Below are 25939 nucleotides of genomic sequence, written 5' to 3'. Positions count from 1 at the left end.
AAAATGTTACAAAATTTCTATTCCAAATAAATGTTGTTTTTTAACTTTATTCATCAAAGAATCCTAAAAAATTATCATGGTTTCCGCAAAAAATATGAAGCAGCACAACTGTTTTCAACATTGATAATAATAAGAAATGTTTCTTGAGCAGCTAATGAGCATATTAGAATGATTTCTGAAGGATCATGTGACACTGAAGACTGGAGTAATGATGCTGAAAATTCTTTGCATCACAGGAATAAATTACATTTTAAAATATATTCAAATAGAAAACAGTTATTTTAAACCATAATAATATTTCACAATATTGCTGTTTTTCCTGTATTTTTGATCAAATAAAAGCAGTCTTGGTGAGCATAAGAGACATATTTTGTAAACATTAAAAAAAACCTTTCGAACAGTAGTTCTGTACACACACAAAAAAAGTTAATGTTAATTAAGTTGCTTCTCCTTTAAGTGGAGGCCACTTCCTTTCTGGTATCCTTCTGGTATCATGCAAAAGTTAGTGTTAATTTATTATCTTTTCATGGTCATCATGACATGAGATGAAAGATTTGATATAACAGACAAGGTCAGAAAGCAATTTTACCACATTAGTCTCATTTTTTAAAAGTAACACATAATGCTCAAGTCTTTTGTAGTGGTGGGAGCAATGACTGCATCACTGTAAGGGAAGTTATTTCCTGAAATTCGATCCCAAAACATTCTACATAGTACATAACTATGTAGTTATAACTATGTTAAGAATATTCACTTTAGATACTGTTATTCATAACTATTAATGAATGATAATCCTGGCAAAAACAGCTTTACATTATGAAGCACTTTAGTCTACCACAAAACAGAAGTACATTATAAATATGACTAAATGAGCTGCATTGGAGGCTGTTTTAAATATTGTACACCCATAATGGTGTGACAACTTAAAAGTGGAATTCTGAATTAATGCAACAAGTTACGCTTCTGCTCGGCAATCGTAAACAACCATTACATCATTATTACTCTGGAAATGTGTGGCAAAACTCCTCAAAAGTACACCTCTCATGTTAAAAACAACAAAGCTGCCTACACTGGAAGCTGTCGCTTGCTTACGCAGAGTTAATTATAGTTTTCTGCTCAGTGTGGGAGTTTATTCATTACACTACACATAGTTGTATGGTACAGCTGAATCTCTCAAAGTATATACCACCTGACCACATGATCCAGCCCTATGGTGGCTTTGAACGTTATCCTAGACTAATATCTTACCCCAAAGACTTCCACTGCAAGTGCATTACTGCACAAAATATTTGATTATTACAAGCTGAATAAGTCAAAATTATTTCCTGTGATAATCTATCACAGAATCAACCTTAAATATTTGTTCAGTTTCTTAACTGATTCACATGAAGGTTTTCCTTAAAGGGTTAGTTCACCCAAAAATGAAAATAATGTCATTTATTACTCACCCTCATGTCATTCTACCCCCGTAAGACCTTCGTTCATCTTCAAAAAACACAAATTAAGGTTTTTTGATGAAATCTGATGGCTCAGTGAGGCCTCTATTGCCAGCAAGACAATTGAATTAACACTTTCAGATGCCCAGAAAGGTACTGAAAAAATATTTTATACAGTTCATGTGACTACAGTGGTTCAACCTTAATATTATAAAGCGACGAGAATACTTTTTGTGCACCAAAAAAAAAACAAAATAACAACTTTTCAGCAATATCTAGTGATGGCCGATTTCAAAACACTGCTTCGAAGCTTTACGAATCTTTTGTTTCGAATCAGTGATTCAGATCGCATATCAAACTACCAAACTGCTGAAATCACGTGACTTTGGCGCTCTGAACCACTTAATTTGTGTTCCGAAGATGAGCGAAGGTCTTACGGGTGTAGAACGACATGAGAGAGTAATAAATGACATAATTTTCATTTTTGGGTGAACTAACCCTTTAACATGAACTGTTAAAACATACTATCCTATTCTCACATATTTAAAGAATCGCTGCGTTTTCGCAAAAATGTATCAGTTTAACTCACACTCCATCTATAGAGCCTGAAGTCTATGTATGCACTGTGTGTTGTGTGGCATGTACTGCACTGTATTTCTGCTATCTGCTAGGCCTCTGTTACAGTATGTGAATAACAAGACAGTCTGGGAACACAGACATACTGTATCTTGCGTGTGTGCGCTCCAGTGGAGAAGTCAGACAGATTGGCACTCAAGCAGAAGAGCCCCATTCTTTGTGAATTCATTAGTGCTGGTCAGGACCTCAGGGGACGGTTGGTTTTGGCAAGTGAAGCACAAAGTATGCGTCACATATGCAATCCGAACACTTTGGCCACATTGAATAAGCTGGCTAATCATGCCTGTGCCATAAAACGGCTGCTCATGCATTGATCCAGTAGGAAAATTTATGGAAAATCCATGATTTGTTCACGAAAAGTCAGGTTTAACTCGCTTTCATCTGACCATTAAACTTAAGTAACTAATTTTATTACTTAACATAACATTCCAGACACCAGACGACAGAAAATGCTATCTTCTTCGTACCTCGCTAAATACATCTGAGATGATCTGACAGATGCTAGATCTTCTAATTGTGATAACTGATCTCAAGCTAATTTGGTTCTTCAAACGAATTTGTGGATTGGATTAAAATATCTGGATTTAGTTGTCTAAGATTACTGCGCGTTCTCGAAACCACGATCAGCAATGCAGCGATTGGCTGGGGTCAAGACGGCAAAGTAATGACATCATATATTTAAAAAAGACACCTGACGAAAAACTTGGCGAATTTCTAGACATTTATAGGGAAACAGCCAAGTGAATAAAATGACAGAAGAACGACATAAATGTTATAATAGATAAATGAAATGTGCACTGTTTTTTTTTTTTTTACATAAAGTAGCAGTGGCTGGGACAAACTTTGAGCATCACCTCCGCTTAAAAAGATGCAATCTAATCCTGTTTACATGAAATAAGCCTGCTCCTCAGCAGATTTAAGCTTACGGACCTGTTGCTATGACAGCAAGCCCAGGATGAGTGTCGAAGAACCAAACAATCCAAGATAATGCCAAATCGTCATCAATCAAATCCAGCTAACTGAGTTAGCAATGTACAAAGAACGGGCCCCAGTTCTTGTTCAAGAAGACGTTTTACTCTGAGAGAACATTGTGCTTGGTACGTTTTTGTCTTCAAATCAAACTTGGGTCTTCAGCCGACAAAGTTTAAATCCCATCTGGCTAGCACGCTTCCCATAATGTTTACGCGCTAGATCATTAAGCGGAGAATAGATGGTCTTTGGTGGCTGTTCAAATGCATTCGACCACAGCGTCTACTAGGGGTGTGACGAGATACTTAGCTCATGAGACAAGACGAGACATGAGATTGGGTTCACGAGAACGAGACAAGATGAGATTTTTGCACAGTATTTTTTAAGAAATCCTCAATGACAAAATTCATGACTGGAAAAATAGTCTGCAGGTGCATTTTGAAATGTTTTAACTAATCATCTTGTAATGAATGACATTTCAGTTCTACTTTCTGAGTATGAAATATCATATGCAGTAAAAGACAACAATACTTAAGCATTGTAAAAGGTTTTGCCACAAACTCAATTGACTGGCTTCTCTCCTGTATGATTGTACATGAGTCTCTTCAGACATTCCTGTACATGAATTATGAGCTTCCAGAACTTCTGATTGAGGCTGTGTGTGAACTCCTTTCCATAATTTGAACATAGAAACAAAAAACAAAAAAACAGTTTTTTCTTAGTCTTATTAAGTGCAAACAATAAGTGCAACCATAATCAAAGTACTCTCTCAATACTCAAAGTGCAAACAGAGACCAAAACAGAGACCAGAGCTAAGAGGTGGTTACAACTACAACTAGCCTATGACAGGTTTGAAATTGGGATACAAGCTATTGTATGTAGCCTAATTTGCATGCATCCGACAGCTCGCGTTTTACTTTTGCTTTTGAATTCGTGATTGCGTGTACTCTGTGTATAGGGAGCGGCAGCGCTGAGCGCATTTTCTACAAGATAAGACATTTATCAGACGCTTAAGCTCTGTTGCGCAATTAATCCTCCTCCATGGTCTTGTCAGTCATCTCGTCATACTCTTGTCACGTGATCAGTGAGCTTTGATTCCTGCTGGATGAGCAGAGCAGATGTTTACATTACAATAGTTTATAATTGAAGCGACCATTATCCAAATGAATTAAATGGTTTTTATTTTTATAAAAAAAGCAAAACGACAGTGGAAGAGGTGCCACGGTGACTACCGTTAATGTAATGTAAACATAGCAGTGGCATATTCTATGCTAATTTCACCCTCACGCTCCGTCATGGTGTTCCACTGAGACAGAAATCTCGTCACATTTTAATATCAAGATCTCGTCACATCCCTAGCGTCTACACTACAAAGGCAATCCGGTCGGATGCGTTTTCAACTACCTCTTGAAGTGGTCGAAAGTGGACAAGCTCAAAACGCTTTAGACCCCATTTACACCTGTATTTAGCGTCGTCCATTTGTGATCCAATCGACCAAAACACATCTTAATACCAGGTGTCAACAGGGCCTGATATGCATCACAATAGGGAAAAAAGACTATCGCAGCTTGTGATTTAGGAATGTCAAAATCTTCTTAATAAATAGCTGGTCAGTTTTGCCACTGCAAAATCCTAGTAGGTATATATTTTCTCTAAAACCAACTGGGCATATTTTCTCCTTGTAAAACAGCGCAAGGACATAACAAGGTGAAAACCATCTCAACACCAAACCGCACATCCACCACAGTCAAATCAATTCTGGGCCACGGTAAGAGGACAGCTGGGAAAAGAGCCTGTCAGTGGACACAATCTATGATGAATGAGGAATATCGCAACTGGCACCGGTGAAAACCTCAAAAACCTATTGAAAAAGACAATAAAAGAGGGAAAAATAGAAGTGGGGAGAGGCAGAGAGCATAAGAAAGATGCCCCTGAGAAAGATTACACTGCTTCAGACACACACTGCTGCTGCCGCCTCCCTGCCAACACACACACACACACTGCAGCGTGGCGAATGGGTAAACTCCCTCACATCGCCTATCTTGAAGGGAAGAGGGTGCATGGATAACATTTCCCTAAATAAATTCAGTGTGACTGAACGCATCACATTAAACTTGGCTGCAATCGGGGAGTGCAGAAGCAAGAAAATTTCATTAAAACACCCGCTGAGACCTATCAGTCCATCATTAGATCAAAGTCCATTAACAGATTGTATCTATGGAATATCTACATGGTGAATGCCAGAGAATAGGCAGTGATTCAATCAAGATTATTCTCTGTCTTGGAGTCTTGGCGCAGCTCGTGCTGTGATTTCAGTCAACCATGTTCTCAACAACAGACAAAATTCTACAGGATCCTATGAAAGCACTCAATGTTCTGCTCTGCTCTGCAACTACAGACAAAACAGACACTAAAAATATGACCAAAGAGACTGCACACATCATAACCACTTAGTAAATAAAAATTATACATAAATATATGACAATAAATCAATCACTTAAAACTGACTAGCAATAGAATAAGGCTACTGGCACTTACTGAAGGGTAGGTGACATTAAATAGTTTGAGGAAGTTGACATGTGGTGTAACAAGCTAAATTTCCTCTACATCTACTGTAAAAAGATTTTTGTAATTATTATTCATGCCGTTTTTATGATCTCACATTAATTGAGACTATATGGAATATTTGTCATCATTTTTCACACCACAGTGTGGTAAAAAATAGAATGATTAAAAGTTTTGAAAAACATTACAGTGCCGAAATTATACATACATATCATTTTGACTTAAAATCTTGATTTTTACATAAAGGTTCATTACTTGTTAACTACACAAAGCCTTTGAATATTGAGGCATTTTTGTCTGAACCAAACAATATTCATGAAAAACATATTAATGAATTTATGAAAATAAATAAGGAGGAACTAATTATTACTAATAGGTAATGAAAATGAATGAGCTGCAGTTTAGACATTAAGGATGTAAATGTCAAGCACATTCACAGCCCAATTCGATTTTTATATATTAACCTACAGAGATAATCTTCAATCCTTTAAGTTAAAAAAGAGATTCAATTGCAGGATCATGTATTCATTCAGTTCACGTATTTAATGTATGACTGGATACCTGCATTTTGTACACTAAATTTCTTATAAAACCTTTAAACGTTTATAGATATTGTTGGGTTTTTATTTATCATGTCCTAATTCCAGCTTCAGTATGTCACTTGTTGCCGCTATTTAAAGGAATAACGATTCATTTAAAATATCAAGTGACTGTGAACACACTTACTCAAAGTAACCCGAACTCTGCCACAGTGTTGACAACTAAGTGCCCTTAAATACAAGTGTTAGCTAAGAAAGCCAGCCCCTCCAAAGCCAGTCCACAGCCGCCTTTATCTGCCTGACAGAAATAAAAAGCGCAAATGAAAACAGGGCTCTATCAGCGCGGTTTGGCCTCTTCTGACAAGCACACACCCAGCTCAAAGAGAAAAGCAAAACAATCACAAACCTTGCATCACCCGCTTTGAAGGCTAAAGTCCCTGAATGTGCCCGGGATTCGGGTAAAACATGCAACGAAATGTGACCAATCAGGGCCCTGTGATCGGTGAGGCAGCCAATCAGGGCAGGCTGCGCTTGGACGAGAGCCAATCATATCAAGATTCATTGCTCCCGCGGACACAGAGGGGTGGGGGAGGGTTTACTCGCATGCTCGTGCAGGAAAGAGAAATGTGAGCGCGATGTGGGGTGAAAGTGTGAGGGTGGAGGAGGTAAAGGGTAAGCGAGGGGTGAAAAACTTTATTTTTTTTTATAAAATAGTGGATCGAACTGAAAAAAATGATTAGCCTACTGATATAATAAGCAAAACACGACCCACAACTTTACCTACCATTAGTTTATAAGATGGCAATATTTCTATTTTGAAAAAAAAAGTAGGAAGGGCTCCACCACTTAAGTGATCATTTAATTTATAGATTATATATATTACATTATCACTTAGATGTATCCCTTAAACCCAGCTGTCCTCAGACCATAACTCAATACTTAATATATAATAAAAATAAATATTAAACTTCCATTTTTAAATGTTTTATAAGATTCACATATGTGCATACATTGTGTCAATATTGTCAGCTATTTAAAAAAATAAACTGGGAAAAAAACTGCAAAATTAAAAGCTATGCTTTATCTTAAATGTCTGGACAACTCACTTACAATGAGGTCAGTAAGGTCACACACACTGCTGGTGAGTTTTATAGTTTTTTATACTTATATTTCTGTGTCAGAAAAGTATATTTTTTTACGTGACACATTTTGTCCTCCATTTTGTGCTTTAAGTCATCAGGAAATGGAAGTTTCAATAGTCTTTTCTTTCCTATTGTGTTCCTATTGTGAAGTGACTTCTCAAACAAGAACAAATGTAGGGCGGGGCTTGATTTTGTCCATGGGGAAATGATTGGATGGTTGTGGTTTGCTATTGGTTGATCTGATGTGAGTGACAGGTTGTCTCGCCCTCGCACCAGTAAACACCTCATCAGAGAAGAGATGTCACTGCAAGAAGTAGGGGAAGTTATTTAAATTGAAGATTACAAGTGTACATGAATTAAATAGTATTAATAATGATGTGCACAGATAATAATTTATAATAAATATTAAATACTAGTCAATTTTGATTTTATGGTGACTTTATCAGTGAGGTGTTTCAGCTTGATATGTTTGTTCTCACACCAATATTTTCAACATTCAAATATTTTTTTAGTTGAATATTAAAAAGATCTAAACTCCAATGTAATTCTGCAGTTTGGTGGTGCTATAAACCAAATATATGGCATTCACCTGAAATCTGAAATAGCAACAGTTTCATTATGACAATCTCTACTCTGGTGAAGTCTTCAATTACACCTAAATACACTGTATAAAGAATCAGACCATATATACAGAATAAGAAGCCTGTGCAATAAGTGGCACTTCTCACGTGAGCTTCAGAACGTACTGACATTTACACCAAGCATGAACTCATGAACGTGCATATTACAGATGTTTGGAAGCGATGGTTTATAGTTAGATAAGTTTGAAATATTAGTAGGCTATTGGCTCGTTTCCATCGAGCAGTACAGTACAGTACGGTATGCCATTTCCATTGTCAGAAGTTGTGAATGGTACCCTAATTCCGAACCGTACCGTACCACTTTTTTGGGACCCTTCCATTGGGGTACCAAGCACAATAGTAACAATAGCACCGGTACCAAAAGGGTGGAGCTACACTCACTGCAGAACGTTGATTGGTTGACAGAGAATCGTCACTTGCGCGTGCTACAAAGGGAATGACAACACAATACCGTTGCAATACACTGTGTATTTTTCGGCTGTTTTTCCTTGCACCCTTCAGCCTTTGCTCAAACAAAGCTGCTGTATGTCCTCCATTGTTGTTTACTGTCACTTTCTTCTTCATGCGAGAATGACATCGATCGCTACTTTCCGGCATACACCACGCCTATCAAGTAAAGGTACTGTTGGCGGTGGAAACGCAAGCCAGATCAGGGTTTACCGTCCCGAAACGTACTGTACTGTACTGAACTGAACCGTACTGCTCGCTTCAGAAGACATTGATTCATCCACTGGGGTTATGTTACCTTCATGATTGCTTTGTGTGGTTTTTGAAGGGTCAACTTTTGGGTTACTATCCTGCATATGCACTCACAGAGTAGATCATTCTCATTTTTTGGGTGGATGATACTTTGGGTGGATGTTCTGTCATCAATCTCATGTCTGAGCATGTTTGAGCTTCTGTTTACCATATTTGATAGGCTATGCTCTATGTATGTACATTGGTCAATGTTTATATGTGATAATAAAATGGTTAGTTCCTGTCCTTGATTCTGATTGGTCAATAGCTGTGTTTTATTCATGATAAAACACGGCTATGACCGCTTCACCCAACGGTTCTGTGTATCACTACACAACACCCTTAGCAACCACTCTTAGCAACTGTTTGTTCTCAGTTGATATTGTTCATTGAAGCTCACTGTATTACGTAGAACTAGAAGAGTATTGTGAGAAAGAGATCGATTGAGCGAGTTTATTACCTGCATTCAGATTTAACATTTTCCTTCAGGTCAGTCCCATGTTCATAATAAAAAATCTGTTTAAATGTCCGATATATTATCTTGTCCTTTTAACAGTTAAGGGGTTTTCCCGTGACTGACAGCGCTAGTCAAAGCATTTGTCAGTTGCATCTTGTTCTGTGTTCACAACAATTCAGTCTTTTCAATGTTAAAGTCTTCGCAACTGACTGACACACTCATAAAGACAGTCTTTGCCGCCATCTAATGGTGTTATAATGTAACTTCTATTGCTGTTCATGGTCAGGGACTATTTTTTTAAGGCTTTTAGTGAAGGTTTATTTCATGAAACTTGCACTAATACATATTTTTGGCTTTAATATTTGTATTGTGTGGTAACCGTTTTATAAAAGCAATAAGGTACTCGAGGCTAGTGGCTAGTGCTGTATCGTGAATAAGTCACAGCTGAACCCCTCTTTATTCACAATACAGCACAGCCTTTCGTACCTTATTGCTTACATAAAAGCCTAAATTAAATCATATAAAGCTATTGTGTCTCTTCCGAAGACTTTGGAATAAAGAGCTCGATTTGGATTTATTTTTTACGATCGCTACAAGTTTTGGGTGAATAGACTTGCAGGGACAGAAATCCCTCAGATATCTTCATTTGTGTTCCAAAAATGAACAAAAGCCTTATGGGTTTAGAACGACATGAATGTGAGGAAATGATGACAGAATTTTAATTTTTGGGTGAAGTAACCCTTTCAGAATACATCTATGCACCGCCACACTAGGAGGCAGTAATGTCCAGTTTAGCTTCATTGCCGCAGTGAAAACCAACGCAGAGAAGAAGACGAACAAACGCTCCACAGTTTCCCCAAAGCAAGATGGCGGTGCAGGAGACAGCAGCTCAACTCTCTATGGCCCTAAAGGTTCAAGAATACCCAACTTTAAAGGTCTGTCAAGCCTTTCCTTTCAATACTCTAAACGTGCAACTGAACAGATTCCGTATGTGCTATATGACCTTCATAACAGATCATCAAACGGAAATGATCGATCAGATGGAAAGTATGTGACTGCATTTAGACAGTTAACTGGTTAGCTCTAGGGCTAGATAACTTAGCAAAACAAGTCCCACACAAACACATCTTACCGAAGTGATCGCAAACTGTCGAGCATTGACACCAGCTGTACAGTTATAAGCCGACAAAGCTATAAAAGAGAGCAATTAGTCGAATAATGTCAGTGTGGTCCTTGTCACTCTTGCGTTCCGACAGTCTTGTTTTATTAGGCGCTGTTTTATCCCATCACAGGTTTGTCCACTAGTGTAACCAGCGAGCAATGCAGTTTAAGGCAGATTGACGAGAATCATTAGCGAGGTGGATAGTGATACGAATCGTATCGGTTGTATAGCTACTTTATAATCGAGTACTGATCAGTCTCGTATACATTTGATTTCGATTTGAACGCTGTCGTCTGAAAATGTGATCCAGACAGCATGATATTCGTCTCTAGATAAATGCTGGAGGATAAATAGACATGCCAATGGTGACCAGAGCTCGGTATGCAAGCGATATATGCACCATATTAGGATCATATTACATCATGTTATGTTAAGCTCTTAGCAGGTTTATAGCTCAGGTGTAGATTCTTGGTGAGGGGCTTATTATTTAATGGTTGGTATACAGCACCTTTGTTCTCTGCGTCACAGATTTTCCCCGGTTGATAGCGTCGATTTGTCTGAATCCTTGCGTTACCCGATTCCTTTGATTGTTTGATGAGTTGAATGCTTTGTAACGTGATTTAGTTCATTGATCTCCTGTAAAATGACGCCTGTTTATGTACTCGCACACTGAATGTCAATAATATATGGTCTTCACTGCTGTGTCAAGGGCATGTTGCATCTGAGCTTGTCTTGCAGCATTGGGAATGATTTCCAGTACCTTCTTAATCATTGCATCATGATCTAACCATGTAAACTAGTCAGTATTTTTTGTGCAAAATCTTAAGACACATTGGTTGAGGGATTATTAAGAAAATGTATGAACCAGCTCGTTTTGTTAGGCATTGAGTCTTGTAATATTTTAGAGTGTTTGTCAAATCATTAAAATGAACATATTCATACAAGCAAATTGTGTAACAGTGTAGCTCTCTAAATAGATACATTTCTCTTTTTGACAGTTGTAATGTAAGGTTTTAATTATGAGTTTAAGTTATAGGCATGAATGAACAGTAGTTTGTCTTCTATTGTTTGATAATGAAATAAATTAATATCTTAAAATTGTTAATTGGAATTAAATATTTGATTGTTTTTAGTTTAGTTGTTTGCTTATTTATGCATCACTGCTTTTTTTTTCAGTAGTTTGCATGAATTCTGGGCAGCATTGAGGACCTTTCACTTCTCACTGCCAAAATTAGGTTGGACTTTGTAATCCAACAAAGGTTATAGCTTTAGTAATAGCATTGACTGATGTAGGGGAGTTTATCTACTCTAAAACATCTGTACGTGAATAGAGCATTGCAAATGTTGATACTACTTATCTGCCCTGGTTGTAAGGTGACAGATGGCCTGATCAAAATAAACTGGCGGATCCTGAGAGATAAGATTGAAGGTTTATGCATCTCTGCCTCTTCCACAGCTGTGGTAGAGCCGTTCATCCTGGCCTGATGATCATGTCCATCTTTATGACCTTTCTTTTAAATGGACAACTAAAAGAACACAGACATCTGGAAATGTCGTCCATCGCAATGTTTCCCTGTAGACATCGTCTAGTGCCAATTTGGTAGACATCGCCCCAACCTTAATTCTAATTTAACATAATCTTGTTGGTTAACAAGTTTAGTCAGTTAGGGGGGAAAACTAAATGAACATCCCTAGTACACGATAAATTAAGTTATTGTCTCCTAAAAGAAAGAACTGATTCTGAGCTGCCTGAAATAAGTCATCAGTAATTCCAGTCTTATGCCCTGTCCAAATACCCACACATGCAGTATTTGCACTTGACCACTTGTCTACTTACATGACGTATTTCCTGTATTTGGCTCGTGTTCAAGTAGGCATGAAGGATGCAAGTGTGTATAGAACTTATTACCTGATGGGACACACTTATAGTCCTGCAAAAAATGCAAGCGTTTACAGCTTTTTTAAAAATTATTATTTTCAATACTTTGCATTTTAAAATACACTTCTAAATGTCTGTTCAGTGGTCGCTATGTAACTAACAGAAGACACAATTTTAAAATTGTGATAAAAAGCAGTTGCAAATGATGTACAAATACACATAGCCTACTCATCTTTGCATCAATAAAATGTGCAACACTTTATATTTTACTACCAAATTATATGTAATATATAATTAAATTAACTTGCAGTCGAATGTTTTCCTTGACATCTCGCGATTTCGGGGCATGTGAGTTCCCGAACATAATGCATGATGGGTTACGCTTAGCCCTGAATACTGCTCCGAAGCGTTATTCAAGATAGTTTTGTTTTAGTGTGCATTAAGGGGACTGCATTTGGGCATTTTTAAGACATGGGACAGTCTTGTGCACTTACTTCCTGTCGCGTCCATGCGCTCGCAAGTGTGGGTCTTTGGACAGGGCATTACTTCCTGCTCAAACCTACCTAGGTTTGTAACAAACCTACGACGCCATTGTTACAGTTCATATTACTGTGTATCAAGTGCTGAGGAAGCCTTCGGAGCTGAAATTCATATATGTAATGGCTGTTTTGTTTCTGTCACGTGCTGTAAGTGGTTGATCAATCACAACAGACTGGGCCATCTGACCAATCATAGCAGAGTAGGCTCTCCGAAAGGAGGGGTTTAGAGAGACCAAATCCTTTATCAAACTGTTTCAGACACTGTGAGAAAAGAGGTGATGCTACAATTTATATCATGAGGAAATTTAAGTGTTTTTTGACCTTGGATGCATGTAAACCTATTGAGAGACCTTCTTCAAAGGAGACCTTCTTCAAAATAGCATAATAAGGTCATTTTAAAGGGATAGTATACCTAGAAATGAAAATTCAGTCATTTGCTTACCCTTATGTTGTTCCAAACCCGTAACACTTTTGTCTTCAGGATACAAATTAAGTTATTTTTAATATTCTGTCATCCTTTTTGTCCATTCAACCAAAACTTTCATGCATTAAAAAGCACAAAAAGAGATGTGGTCAAAGTAATCCAGTTGAATCAAGTGATTTAATCAAAGTCTTTTGAAGTGACATGATCGCTTGATCTAATGTAGGCTTTTTTTTTTTCAAGATATAGGCTAAACATTGATCAATGCACTTTCATAACAGAATTTTCATTTTTGGGTGAACTAAACCTTTAGTGAGAGAGAATGTAATGATGGATGAGGTGCTTTATGAACTCTTGTCGTGAAGAATATTACTAAGCAGTAAGCAACACACATTTTTGTTGTGTTTAGCTACTAGCTAGCTGAAATTGTGCCAAGTAATGAAATTCTGTTGTTTACCTCAACAGGTTCCTTATGAAACCTTGAACAAGCGCTTCCGAGCAGCTCAAAAGAATATAGACCGGGAGACCAGTCACGTGACGATGGTGGTGGCAGAGCTGGAGAAAACACTCAGTAGCTTTCCAGTGGTGGATACCGTAGTCTCTCTCCTGGATGGGGTGGTTGAGAAGCTCAGCGCCCTCAAGAGAAAGGTATGCTGAGCCATCATGTTGAATTAATTCAATTTTACTACATTTGTTCTATTCACACTAAAGAGTGAAAGGGTTTTTTTTATCTGATAGGCAGCTGAGTCTATCCAAGCAGAAGATGAGAGTGCTAAGTTATGTAAGCGACGCATAGAGCACCTGAAGGAACATAGCAGTGACCAGCCGGCCAGTGCCAACGTTTGGAAGAAGAAGCGCATGGACCGCATGATGGTGGAACATTTACTACGATGTGGCTATTACAACACCGCAGTCAAGCTAGCCAGACAAAGTGGGATTGAGGTGCGTCTCCACTTTTCCTGTGCAGCGGGTAAGAAGCTTGCGCTGGTTCTCATATGACTATGTTTTGTCTTTGTAGGATTTGGTCAACATAGAAATGTTTCTTACTGCAAAAGAGGTTGAAGAATCTCTTGAACGTCAGGAAACGGCTACCTGTCTGGCTTGGTGCCACGATAACAAGTCTCGCTTACGGAAAATGAAAGTAAGATGCTGGGTTCAGCTGGGTTTGTTTTTCTCCCAGTTGCTGTATTCAAACATTTACTCTCGTTTTAACCGTCATTATGAAACCACAGAATGTTTGTGGTTATATTCCTTGCAGTCTGTTTTCATTTCAGAGATGTTTTGTCACGTAGCCTGAAGACGATGCAATTTGAAAGGTAAAGTTGATTCAGTTTTATTGAAATATGTCCCTGTTCCCAGAGCTGTTTGGAGTTCAGTTTAAGGATCCAGGAATTTATTGAACTCATTCGACAAAACAAACGAATGGACGCAGTAAGGTACGAGATACGTTTATCTGAATTACTGTATTTATTGTTAAATGTGAATATAGATCGTAAGTCATATTTGGTATTATTAAATAAAAATGAATCTCTTTTAGACATGCACGCAAACACTTCAGCCAAGCAGAAGGAGGGCAGTTGGATGAGGTACGGCAAGTGATGGGCATGCTGGCGTTTCCCTCAGACACGCACATCTCACCGTATAAGGTAAATTACATTTCTGCTTTATATTATCTGAAACATATCTTCCACTCAAAGGAATAGTTTTGATATTGATCGTTTATTGTTTTTGAATATGCCACCACAGCAGGTACAAGATCAGTGGTCCGCAACATTTTTTTGTCTTTCCTCCCAGGATCTTTTGGATCCAGCTCGCTGGAAAATGCTGATCCAGCAATTCAGATATGACAACTACAGATTACACCAGCTGGGGAACAACTCTGTGTTTACAATTACCCTGCAGGCAGGGCTGTCTGCCATCAAAACCCCGTATCCTCTCTGCAGTAACATTCGTCATCCTTAAGGTTTTCAGGTTGCATGTCCAGCAGATCATTTATTCAGCTGATTCTGAGTAATGGGTGATTTTAACTAGGGCTGCCCCCTAATAGTCGACTAACCATTTTATCAGTCGCTTAGTCGCTGGGTGGAATCTACAGGAAGTGGCGAAGTCTGTGAGGGACTGATAGTTAACAGCTGGTCTATGTGGTAATTACAGTACATCGGGCAGGACATCCAAACACTCGCCTATCATTCATCGACCTCAAATGTGGCTTATCATCTGACACGTGTAAGTAGTAGCAACTTTACATGGCCGCTCACTTTAACGTTAACCTAGAAAAATGTGGGCTATTCAGTGTTTGTGCGGAGTGTGAAAGCTGAATAGTAGCATGCTTACTGTTTGACAGCTAACATGGAGGTGCCAGCGCGATCACTTGCACTTAAAATACTCCGTCATTTTTGGTCATACAGATAAGGGTAATACATCTTTTGAATCTGTGAAGAGTCTACTTTAATATATGTGCACTCACAGTAACAACAAAACGCTGTGCTTTTGTAAAATAATGAAAGCAAATGGTGCGCTTTCTGCCGTCTCTTGAGCGCACCAAAAAAAAACAAGAAAAAAGAACCGAAACTCCATGTAAACTTTCCTCACAGACATGAAAAAATATATATATATAGAAAGCGAAATGTCTACTTTTAAATGAACCAATTCAAACGGAAAACAAAAATTCTTTGGTTGGTAATCCGCATGAAACAGGCATATAGGCGCGTACACTACTGCGGAGATGAGTCAGCACCGCCAACTTCATCACTGCAACCGAAAAACAGAAAACACTAGTTTATCAATTAATTACTAAAATGTTAAATCAGTCTCCTTGCTGTTTTTCCCCCGACACATTCACATTCACTTCTGCCAGTTCTCTGTGGCAAGCTTTATGCGTGCGCTTGAACACTGATTAGGCTATGTAGGCATTAATGGCTCTTTATTATGATTTATATGGAACGACTACTAGTGTACCAGAAAAATCTTTAGTCGAGGGCAGCCCTAATTTTAACATGGTACTTTTGCTAGACGACAGTAGAAGGGTCATTGTTTTAAGAGACTGTAAATGGTCCTTTAAAGAAAGAAAACTCTGTTGGTTTATTAGTCTAACTGAATAGTTGTTGACCTTAATTCCAAGTTTACAGGCAGTGTTATAAAGAGGATGGCACTTCCAAAAACCCAGACTGCCCCGTCTGCAGTAAGTCGCTGAACAAATTGGCTCAACCTCTTCCCATGGCCCACTGTGCAAACTCAAGGCTGGTGTGCAAAATCTCTGGCGAGGTCATGAATGAGAACAACCCACCCATGATGCTGCCTAATGGCTATGTTTATGGATACAATGTGAGTTTTGAAGCTAGTTTTGTGTACTGTGGGCAGCAGTGTCATTTTCCTATTCAGAGTATATATGCTATAAATGTTCTTTGCCAGGGCTGCACGATGAATCCAAATAAAAACGACATCGCGATATGCGATTATCAAATTTCGAAGGCAGCGATTTCATTAAATAAATATCTGCGCTGTGGGTTTCAGAGTGAAGCACGGCACTGTGTTTTTACATGTGGGCAGCTCCTTTTCCGCCTGTGTTTGTAGTTTCTCAGGGTGGATTGGTTCACAGTAAATGCTGCTCCACACAAAATTCATCTCTGCATCTGCTGCTGAGTTTGGGTTGCTTAAAGCATTTATTCATTTGGGAACACAATGGCCCTCATTTATCAAACGAGCGTAGAAACCAGCGTACATCCGAACGAAAAAATCAGCTTACGACAACGCTCACGTGTGATTCATTAAACTTTCGTATGCGGCCAATTCCGTGAGACGAATGAACGGGTGTTGATAAATGTGGCGGCTGAAAACAATCGTCATTTAAATATCACGCCCCAAATTTTAGAAGCCTCGCCCTATAGTTTACGACACAGAGAAACGTAACCCGGCCATGAAGAGGAAGTAATCGCATGAAAAAGAAATTTATCTTATTCTAAAATCACCCCTCAACCTCATAATTTCAAACAATAAAATTAATTTAAATAAAAATACCAGTAAATAAAACTAAATACTTACAAACATTATTAATATATATAAACTTGGTTATTTTAGTACCTCACTCCACAGAAAATCCTTTAAATTTATTTTATTCAGAACAGAACAAGAATGAAAAATAAGTAGCTATATATTGAAACACAAATTAGGCTATAGTGTCATTCATTATAAAGCAGAAATGAATTTATTTAAAGCAAAACTGAATTGGGCTCACATAGCCTAGCCTACCTCTCTCATTCGGGAAGAATCCAAACGTTTCCATATTCGCGATACAACATTTATTGGTTGCTGAACTACTGTTCATTATGTAAGCAAGGCTTTCTATTTCACTCGTTTCAATATCCATGTAAAACATCATCCTTCACATGTGTTTGGATGGGCGTTGCGCGCACCAACTGGTACAGATGGATAACGGACCGTTTAAACTGAGCAATGTTAACTTTCTCTGCATTTAGTTTGCCGATAAATGTCTGAAATGTAAAGTTAGCAATGCTAGAACTGATAAGTAGCGCCTGCGTGTGTGAGTGAGGCGCCCGCGCGATCAATTGGATTTAATAAAATAAAGATAAATATTTTAATAAAATAAAGAAAACGAATACAACACGTCAAATAAGCGTAGCCTGTACTAGCCCTACTTGATGCACAGTTTTTCTCTTTTGTTTTGTTAATTATTTCAGTGAAATTTATTTCGTGTAGTCCTATTTTTTTTTATTCCTTGTAGGCTATATTATTCTGTTTTTCTCTGCGTTGCAGGTGTATGATGTGTGAATCCTAATGTTCTGTTGATAATTGCCATTTGCGCATCCAAAGCGAAATCCCTGGAAAGAAAAAAAAAACATTTGTGGTGTTTTAAGACACACATCTATTCTAATTTAATTTTAATTTGACCTTTTAATCGTGTCGTTTATTGGTTAATGATCGGTTAGTGAGTGATTGTCAGTCAGGAAAATAATCTAAATGTTCTCATAACGGTTCTCCACCAGATCTACTATGCTGCACACGCAAGTTCCCGCTGACTCAAAAACGTGCGTACGCGAGCTGAGACCTGACGAGAGATTTTATCGTAGCCACAGTTTTCTGGCGTACGATCGTTTGATAAATGAGGGCCACTGTGTCAGTCATCTTCTCATACTTGAAATGAGAAGCACTCAACAGCAGAAGAGAAGCTTAAAGGCCTTTCTGCGGTTTTCCGTCAAATAAAATTTTGTTGGTTTAACGTTTCAAAATGAAGAAATAAAGACAACCATAAATATTAGTATTGTAATTTTACAGTTGTAATGTAAAATTAAATTATTTATATAATTTTGTATTTTATACTTAAATATTAATATTATACATTTATTATGTTTACATTTTAGTTTTTTTTGTAGTAATAAAAATAGCCATATATATATGCCAATTTTGCAGCCATACAAACAAGCACCTGTTTTTGTTTTTTAGAAAAATCGCAATTAGATTGTGCAGCCCAATTCTATGCCGTTAGCAATGCTGTATATTTCTGTATTAATAGCGATTAACATTTCCTTGCCTCTGGTTTTCAGTCTCTCTTGTCCATTCGTCAAGATGACAAGGTGGTATGCCCCAGGACCAAAGAGGTTTTCAACTTTTCCCAGGCCGAGAAGGTTTATATTATGTGATGCGAGCTCCACAAAACTTCTGGAACTTTGCGGCGCCATCATAGGCTGGGTGAATCTCATTTGTCCAAGGGGGTCAATCCTTCAGCTCTTGTTCCATGCAAGTGAAATTCATTGACAATATGCCCTTGCCCTCAACCGGCCTACAAGACCTTCACTGAACTGAACAGTAGTTCTCCGTGAAACGGACTATTTTGACGAGGGAGTTTTTTTTGTTGGTGTTTTTAAAAGGGTTGATAGTTTGCCGTTCAACTGTTTTCTTTTCAGTAGTGTAAAACAAACCAACACGACTCCATGTCAATTTATCACAAAGGAACATCTGCCTTGTAGTGTGTTAACAAAATGAATTATTCATTGTTGGTTTTTGAACAAGGGCACCTATTTAGGTCATTATTTTTAGATAGATTGTGAGTAGGTAGTTGTAGAGAACAGTCTCCGATGCCTTGCTTTTGCACCTGTGAAATCTGTGACAACATGCATTTGTTAATATGATATTTTGACTGACGTCCTCAGTTTATGAGGATGTCAGCGTTCATGTTAAAAACGCTGTAGCATTTATAGCAATACTGCTCTGCTCTGATGTACAGACTACAAAGACATGACAGTGTTCTTTTGTGTCAGGCTTTTGTTAAAGAATCACATTAGTTTATACTTTAACAGTACATACTATATAGACTTATGAACCTCTTATATCATCCTCATTCATCAAATAAAACTTTCTGTTTGACCAAAGTCCTTTCAGGACAAGTATGCAAGATTGAATTCTGATGGATATGCCTACATTTGGAGGATTTTTTTTATTTTATTTAATAACTAATGGTATGTTGTGTTTATACAAAACAATATCATATGTTGTTAACTTCATGCTGCATTTAGTGCTGTTTTGTGACTAAAACTTCAATTGTAAAATAGTAAAGCAGTTTTTGGTGTTTTGGATCTCAGGGTAGATTCAAATCTTGCACAGTTTATTACATGGACTGAATTTTTTTTTTTTTTTTTTTTTTTTCCCCATCATCAATATTTACAGTCTATCCAGCCTTGATACCCTCATTTTGTGATGTAAATGTCTTGTGTGAGGTTTCTTCTGCTGCAAAACTTATTAATATGGATCTTTTCAAGTATGTAGGCTAGTTTTACATTTGTCTTACAGTAGAATTTCAAATTCATTGTAAGTATAGTGTGTGTACAGTCGTCTTGAGCACAATTTCCAAAGCAGGTTATTGGTAAAAGAAGGTTTTGATAATGTTCTTCATGCACACAACCCAAGAAAGTCTCAGGTTTCACAGGATCAACAGCAGGTAACCAATGGAGGGATGAGCAGGGGGCCGTCAATGAAAGGCCCTCTGGTATTTTAGTTTCACTTTAATGTGCACCAACATCCCTTCCTGTTGGAAATGATTCTCCGTGTGTTTAACTGTAATTGTGGAAAGACTTGCTTAGAAACTGCGCATGCATGTGTATTTTGGTAGGATAGATGGGTTGTTCGTGTCGAATTGCCAATAAAGATTGATTTGATTATATATTGTCATTGTCTACCTAAAAACAAGGTTGAACTCCCAATGGGGAAAACAAAGATTTCCTTTAAGTTCACAATAAAGTCAAAGAGTAGCACAGCTATTACTTGTCACATATGAGAAATAGGTAATATAAAAATATATAGAGTAAAATATACTTTTTAGCTTCTAAATTGTAAGCAGATATGTTGTATAACTAGTCTGATCTTTTTTTAAAGAAACTACGTGGGGGAAAAAATGTTCCTACACAGTTTGGAAAAGTATGGAATTTGATTCGAGTAAATTCCAGGTCTGGAAAAGTATGGAAAAAAGCAAACAGAGTATGGAAGAATATTTGCATTTCCAAACTATTGCCCCTATTTTCTATAATAGAAAATTAATTAATGAAAATAAACTTATCATTTATCAAATTTGTTTTCATGGCAGCTGTTTAGTTATTGTCAAACATGACTGAATGAATTCAAGGTGTACTTTTTCACTATGCAAAAATGCAGGTTATAAGCGTTTTTGTTTTCTTCTCACGATATTCTTAGCACCGTATTACAGAGCCTCTAAAAGGACCTTTGCAGAAATAAAAAATAAATAGACTTTCCTGTGAGCACGAGAAACCATTAAACTAAGCATATAGGACAATGCACACTGAGCCACTTATTGTGCCATCAGCCCATTTCACGGTGTGGTTTCTTGGCTGCCACAGATTATGAGTTAAAGCAGACCTAAGGCCTTGAAATATGACGTACTGCCCTAACGAAAGCCAAATTTTAAACACTTTTTTACAGTACCAGTCTTTTTTTATAGACCCTTGAACTTGGCAAACAGGACAATCCACACAGCCGTATTGTGCCATCAGCCCATTTCGTGTCATGGTTTCTCCGCCGCCACAGAGGATGCGCTAAATTGGACATTAGGCCTTGATATTAGAGGTACTACCCTGAGGAAAGCCAAATTTTGCATCCACACTCTAGTTTTCTTCATAGTAAGATGGCAGTGACACACAAATAGGTTAGGCCTAGTGTATATAAAACTAGAAATAGTGTAAGCATGCAAAAAATTCCAGTGCGCATGTGTATAGTTTCTCAAGGGCATGAAAAAGTCTATATTTTTTATTTTATTTTTTTATTTTAGGGAATCTGTATGCTGTCACTTCGAGAAAATCAATGAAAAAAAACACTGAGAAAATAAAAATATTTACAGATGATTACTATATTCCAAATATAAAGCTGAAAATAATGATGTATGAACCATTTATGTTAAATATGGTCTAAAAATCTAGAGAGGTTTGGAAATTTGAGTCTGGAAAAGTATGGAAAATGCAACTTTTTTTTTTTTGCTGTCTGTCACTTTCGTCATGTGATTGGACTGTTTCTAAGGCTGTTTGAGCTTCTAACAGCAGCTGTGAGGCGACGAAGTATGTCAAGTCGAAAAGAAATATGTCCAAATTCACAGGACTAGAAAAAAAGTACCCGGATGACCTACTACTTCCGGCGAGATTCTGAAGTGTGAATACAATGGACACTTTATTATCCCATGAGGCCAAGGGAAGGATTTGTGAATGGCAGTGAAGCGTGATAACTGATGTCAAAGCCACTTGAAGGCAAGCCTGTGACCTTAGCCGAAAAAAAGTATAACGCCTATTAACGCTGCTGTATGTGGGGAAGGAGACGAGGCTGTTTTTTTTTGTTTTTTTTATGGATGTCAAAGGATGCTTATCATGTAATGAATCGACAGCCCATCAGCTATGTTTGCTCTTAAACATTCGTTTACAATCTGAACAAAATGCAATGACGTCAAGGCTGTAATGTGATTGGTTACGCTTAGTTACACTGTTAAGCCCGGAACACACCAAGCCGACGGTCGGCCGTCAAGCAGTTTTTGTTCATCGGCCGACTAAGTTTTCTCAGTGTGTTCCTCACCGTCAGCTGAAGTTGGTCCTCATCTGCTTTTTTTTGGCCGATTCGACATGTTGAATCGGCGTCGGAGCCAGTCGGGCCATTCTGATTGGCTGTTCAGCCACTGCCACCTGCTGGTACGGAAAGGCATTTCTTCTTACACAGGTGCAGAACGGAAGTGCTACTTGGCCGTCGGGTGTCGAGCATCAGTTTGGTTTGTCAGGACAACTTTGGACCCAGACGCTGCTGACATGAGCCAACCCCGCAGTCTACTTTCGTCGCCACTATATTGTTAGCGTCGGCTTGGTGTGTTCCGGACTTTATGCTTTCTCCAAAGGAAGAGCCATGGACTCCTGAATCTATCAATAAGCAGACCATGGGTGCTTCTCAATACTCAAATTGATGTCTCCTCGTTTCCTCCATCCTCCAGCCTGTGACCAGGAAACCGATCGAACTCAGCCATCCTGAAGGGCATCTCAATTCTCTAATTGCACCACGGGGAGGCGAGGAATGAGTCACGCAGCAAGGAAGCTTCCTGAGGAGTCATGAACGAGAATACACAGGTGTATCCTTCCCTCACATCCTAAAGGGTGGAGCTAAGATGGGAGGAAAGGAAGCAAGGAAAGGAAACGAGGATGCAAAAATAAGAAATGAGAAGCACCACATCTCTGCTGATGCTCTCTGTGTTCCGTGTGATTGGCTGTTTGCAGCACATGACACACTTTCAGGTGCACACTTCCAAGTGTGGGTATCTGCAGGTTGGAGTATTGGCGTGACAAAAGGTAGGGGCATGGAGAAAGGTCTTTGTCATTGGTCGTGAGAGCTGTCTGTCAGGGTGTGGGGTAGAGTTAGGGGTTAGTTTCTGTTGTAGCGATTCACTTTTCGGTACGCCTATTACTCCGACCTGCAGCTATCCCTGTCTCCAAGCTTCAGAGTTAATCACAAATTCTAAGAGTGTTCTGAACCTGCTGAACCTGGGGCACCTGTACCATGATGGTAGCTGAACAAACTCAGGGTCACAGGATTAGATTTGAGTTGACAAAAACAAACCAATCAGGCTTTGTTGGTACCATGGCACAGATCATCAACTTTCTCAGGCTTTGATCCTGAGTTCATGGCATGCATGCACATAAAAGTGTGACATCAGTGGCGAAAAGACAATCACATACCTTGAGACATGCAAAACTGCGATTCACTTCTTGCGAGAGAGTCAGTGCGATTCAATTCTCTCTTCTGCCGAAGATTAAGAGATTGTAGAATAAGAAAAATATAAATGCATTTACACAGCAGGAAGAAAATATCTTGCCATATCAGTGCAAGTGAAAGTTGTGAAGTTAGGCCTATACAGAAGTTTGAATATGTAAGCTCACATGTAGTCTTTAAAAATCTGTTACTATGTAGTGACCTTTAATTTGGAGCAAGAGAGAGCTGGGGGAGTGACTTTATTGTGTCAGACATGTGTCAAAGTTGAATGCTTATATGCCGCATTCGGCCGCTGCTGCTCCTTTCATTTTGTTGTTTGTTTCTTTTAAGATTAAAATTACGTTTAACGTCCGCCTCTATCTTCCCTGAACTTGAACTTTGTTACAGTTACATTTAATCACTTAAAGTGTTAGTTCACCCAAAAATGAAAATTATGCCATTTATTACTCACCCTCATGTCGTTCCACACCCGTAAGACCTTCGTTCCTCTTCGGAACACAAATTAAGATCTTTTTGATAAAATCCGATGGCTCAGTGAGGCCTCCATAGACAGCAATAACACTCCCTTTTCAATGCCCAGAAAGCTACTAAAAACATATTTAAAACAGTTCATGTGAGTACAGTGGTTCAACCTTAATATTATAAAGCGATGAGAATACTTTTTGTGCGCCAAAAATAACAAAATAGCGACTTTATTCAACAATATCTAGTGATGGGTGATTTCAAAACACTGCTTCATGAAGCTTCGAAGCTTTACGAATCTTTTGTTTCGAATCATGTTGGACAGCAATCTTCAATTTCACAATTCCAATTTACATAAATACACTTAAACAAAGGCTACTAATACAGAGAGTAATTCAAATCAACATCATAAATGACAAAAGTTGTCATGATTACCAATAGCAGACAGAGCTGGATAACCAAAAGCTCTTCCCATGTTCTCTATCCTCTTTATGTCAGATTCACTCTGAATTATCAGCTTCTGTATGGTTTGTAGTTTTTGAATCCATCTGTAATGATGAAACACTCCATGGGTTAGTGACACAATATACACACGGGGACGGGGACAGCATAGTACCCCAAAACAACAAATCCAAAACATAGAGGCCAGGTTTCACAGACAGGGCTTAGCCTAAGCCAGGATTAGGCCTTAGTTCAATTAGGATATTTAAGTAGCATTACTGATGTGCATCTTGAGACAAAACAATTGCACTGACATATTTTAAGATCTGTCAGTGCAAGCTGCTTTCAGTTAAAACAGCTCTAACATGCATTTTAGTCTAGGATTAGCTTAAGCCTTGTCTGTGAAACCGGGGGATTGTGTATAGTCACCATCACAAACATGCATACTAGACACATGAATATGAAACAGATCAAAAATGTCAAATCAAAAAGATTTAAACATTTTTCTGTGGGTTTTACCTAGTTTTTACCTGAAATGACTTTAACCTTAACCAGTTAAATGACTAAAACAGACCTTTTCTTTAATCAGCAAAAGCAGTCTTCGTCTTTAGCCACCACCGTGTCTTGAAATGATCCTATGCCATGTCTGAGGACCTGCATGAGTGAAAACTATGATAGAGATAAATTAGTCCAATATCAGCACAGCCTCATGGATACAGAGTAATACTGAATCCAAAACCTTTATACAGTTCTTGCCTGATAGGCAACCAATGTCATGTTCCTGGTATAAATTATGAAGTTTTTTTATAGTCTTTTTTTATATACAATCACTTCATGGTCTTAGATGGTTCTTGAAAGCACATTTCCATTAGCTCTTATAAATAATCTTTTCCTCCCCTGGCATAGTTGCATTAAGTTGTTTCATTGTGTCACAATGAAATCAAGTCAACCAAGTAATGAGGTTGCTGGTGATCGGGTATAGAGGAGCTCACATTTTTGAGGCAGATTGCTGTAACTTCTTTAACTTCTTACTTCTGTAAATTCCCCCATCAACAATGCTTTTGGCCAAACAAGCATCCGCTCAACTCTTATACTCATCTCACATATCACCTCCCTGCTTGGGTGGTGATGTGGCGGTGACCCCCTGTCTTAGGTTGCCCTCCACTTGGCCAAAAAAGTATCTTACCCATCATTGAGAATCGACTCATGCACACTGTTTACTGCTCTTTCCCATTACAAAATCTTTGACAGTTTTCTTCAACAGATTCAGGTATTTTTTTCAGGTATCAGGTATTTTCTGCAGCTTAGGGGAGGTGCATTCAATACCCATCAGAACCAGTGAGAATAATTGTGTTAAAACATGGAGACAGGTTAATCACAGCAGTATTCAATCACTAAAATTCATTAGACATCTTCAAAGCAGCAACATAGCATTGCTGGGATTATACTATAATTTTTGGATCCATTCAGCGTAATGTTCAGCACTTCCAGGTTCTACGTCAGAACGCAGACTCATTATTGGCCGGCTCCAGCGTCAGCATTAAACACATGCGTCGTGCTGCTCACATGAACAGCGTCGGCCAATACTGAGCCGCCGTTCTGATGTAGAACCTGGAAGGGCTGAACGTAAACAGCGTACGAGAATGACACAG

The 25939-nt window shown here is 38.3% G+C and overlaps 2 protein-coding genes across 4 annotated transcripts in view; one reads left to right on the top strand and one right to left on the bottom strand.

The window, feature by feature from the left end:
• LOC127494069 (C-terminal binding protein 1) overlaps positions 1-6645 on the bottom strand; it is a 29667-nt gene extending 23022 nt beyond the window's left edge. The window contains exon 1 of the mRNA XM_051859658.1: positions 6552-6645. Coding sequence (XP_051715618.1) covers positions 6552-6558 — 7 coding nt within the window. The 5' untranslated portion in view covers positions 6559-6645. The remainder of the gene's footprint in view (positions 1-6551) is intronic.
• Positions 6646-9893: 3248 nt separating this feature from the next.
• On the top strand, positions 9894-20298 carry maea (macrophage erythroblast attacher, E3 ubiquitin ligase). 3 transcript variants are annotated; one of them, XM_051859661.1, is made up of 9 exons: positions 9894-10058; positions 13590-13772; positions 13863-14066; positions 14143-14265; positions 14484-14560; positions 14662-14770; positions 14919-15052; positions 16253-16448; positions 18686-20298. In XM_051859661.1, exons 1-9 carry the CDS (start codon positions 9990-9992, stop codon positions 18779-18781), a joined length of 1191 nt encoding a protein of 396 aa, XP_051715621.1. In that variant the 5' UTR covers positions 9894-9989; the 3' UTR covers positions 18782-20298. The 3 variants fall into 3 exon arrangements, with proteins under 3 accessions (XP_051715621.1, XP_051715620.1, XP_051715623.1); XM_051859660.1 differs by having other exon boundaries at positions 14871-15052; XM_051859663.1 differs by lacking the exon at positions 9894-10058 and adding an exon at positions 10474-10664 and having other exon boundaries at positions 14871-15052.
• Positions 20299-25939: the final 5641 nt, after the last annotated feature.

Source organism: Ctenopharyngodon idella, chromosome 14 (genome assembly GCF_019924925.1).
Source record: "Ctenopharyngodon idella isolate HZGC_01 chromosome 14, HZGC01, whole genome shotgun sequence".
In the NCBI taxonomy this organism is placed as follows: domain Eukaryota; kingdom Metazoa; phylum Chordata; class Actinopteri; order Cypriniformes; family Xenocyprididae; genus Ctenopharyngodon; species Ctenopharyngodon idella.
Note: the sequence above shows the minus strand (reverse complement) of the source record. Positions and strands in the feature narration are given on the sequence as shown.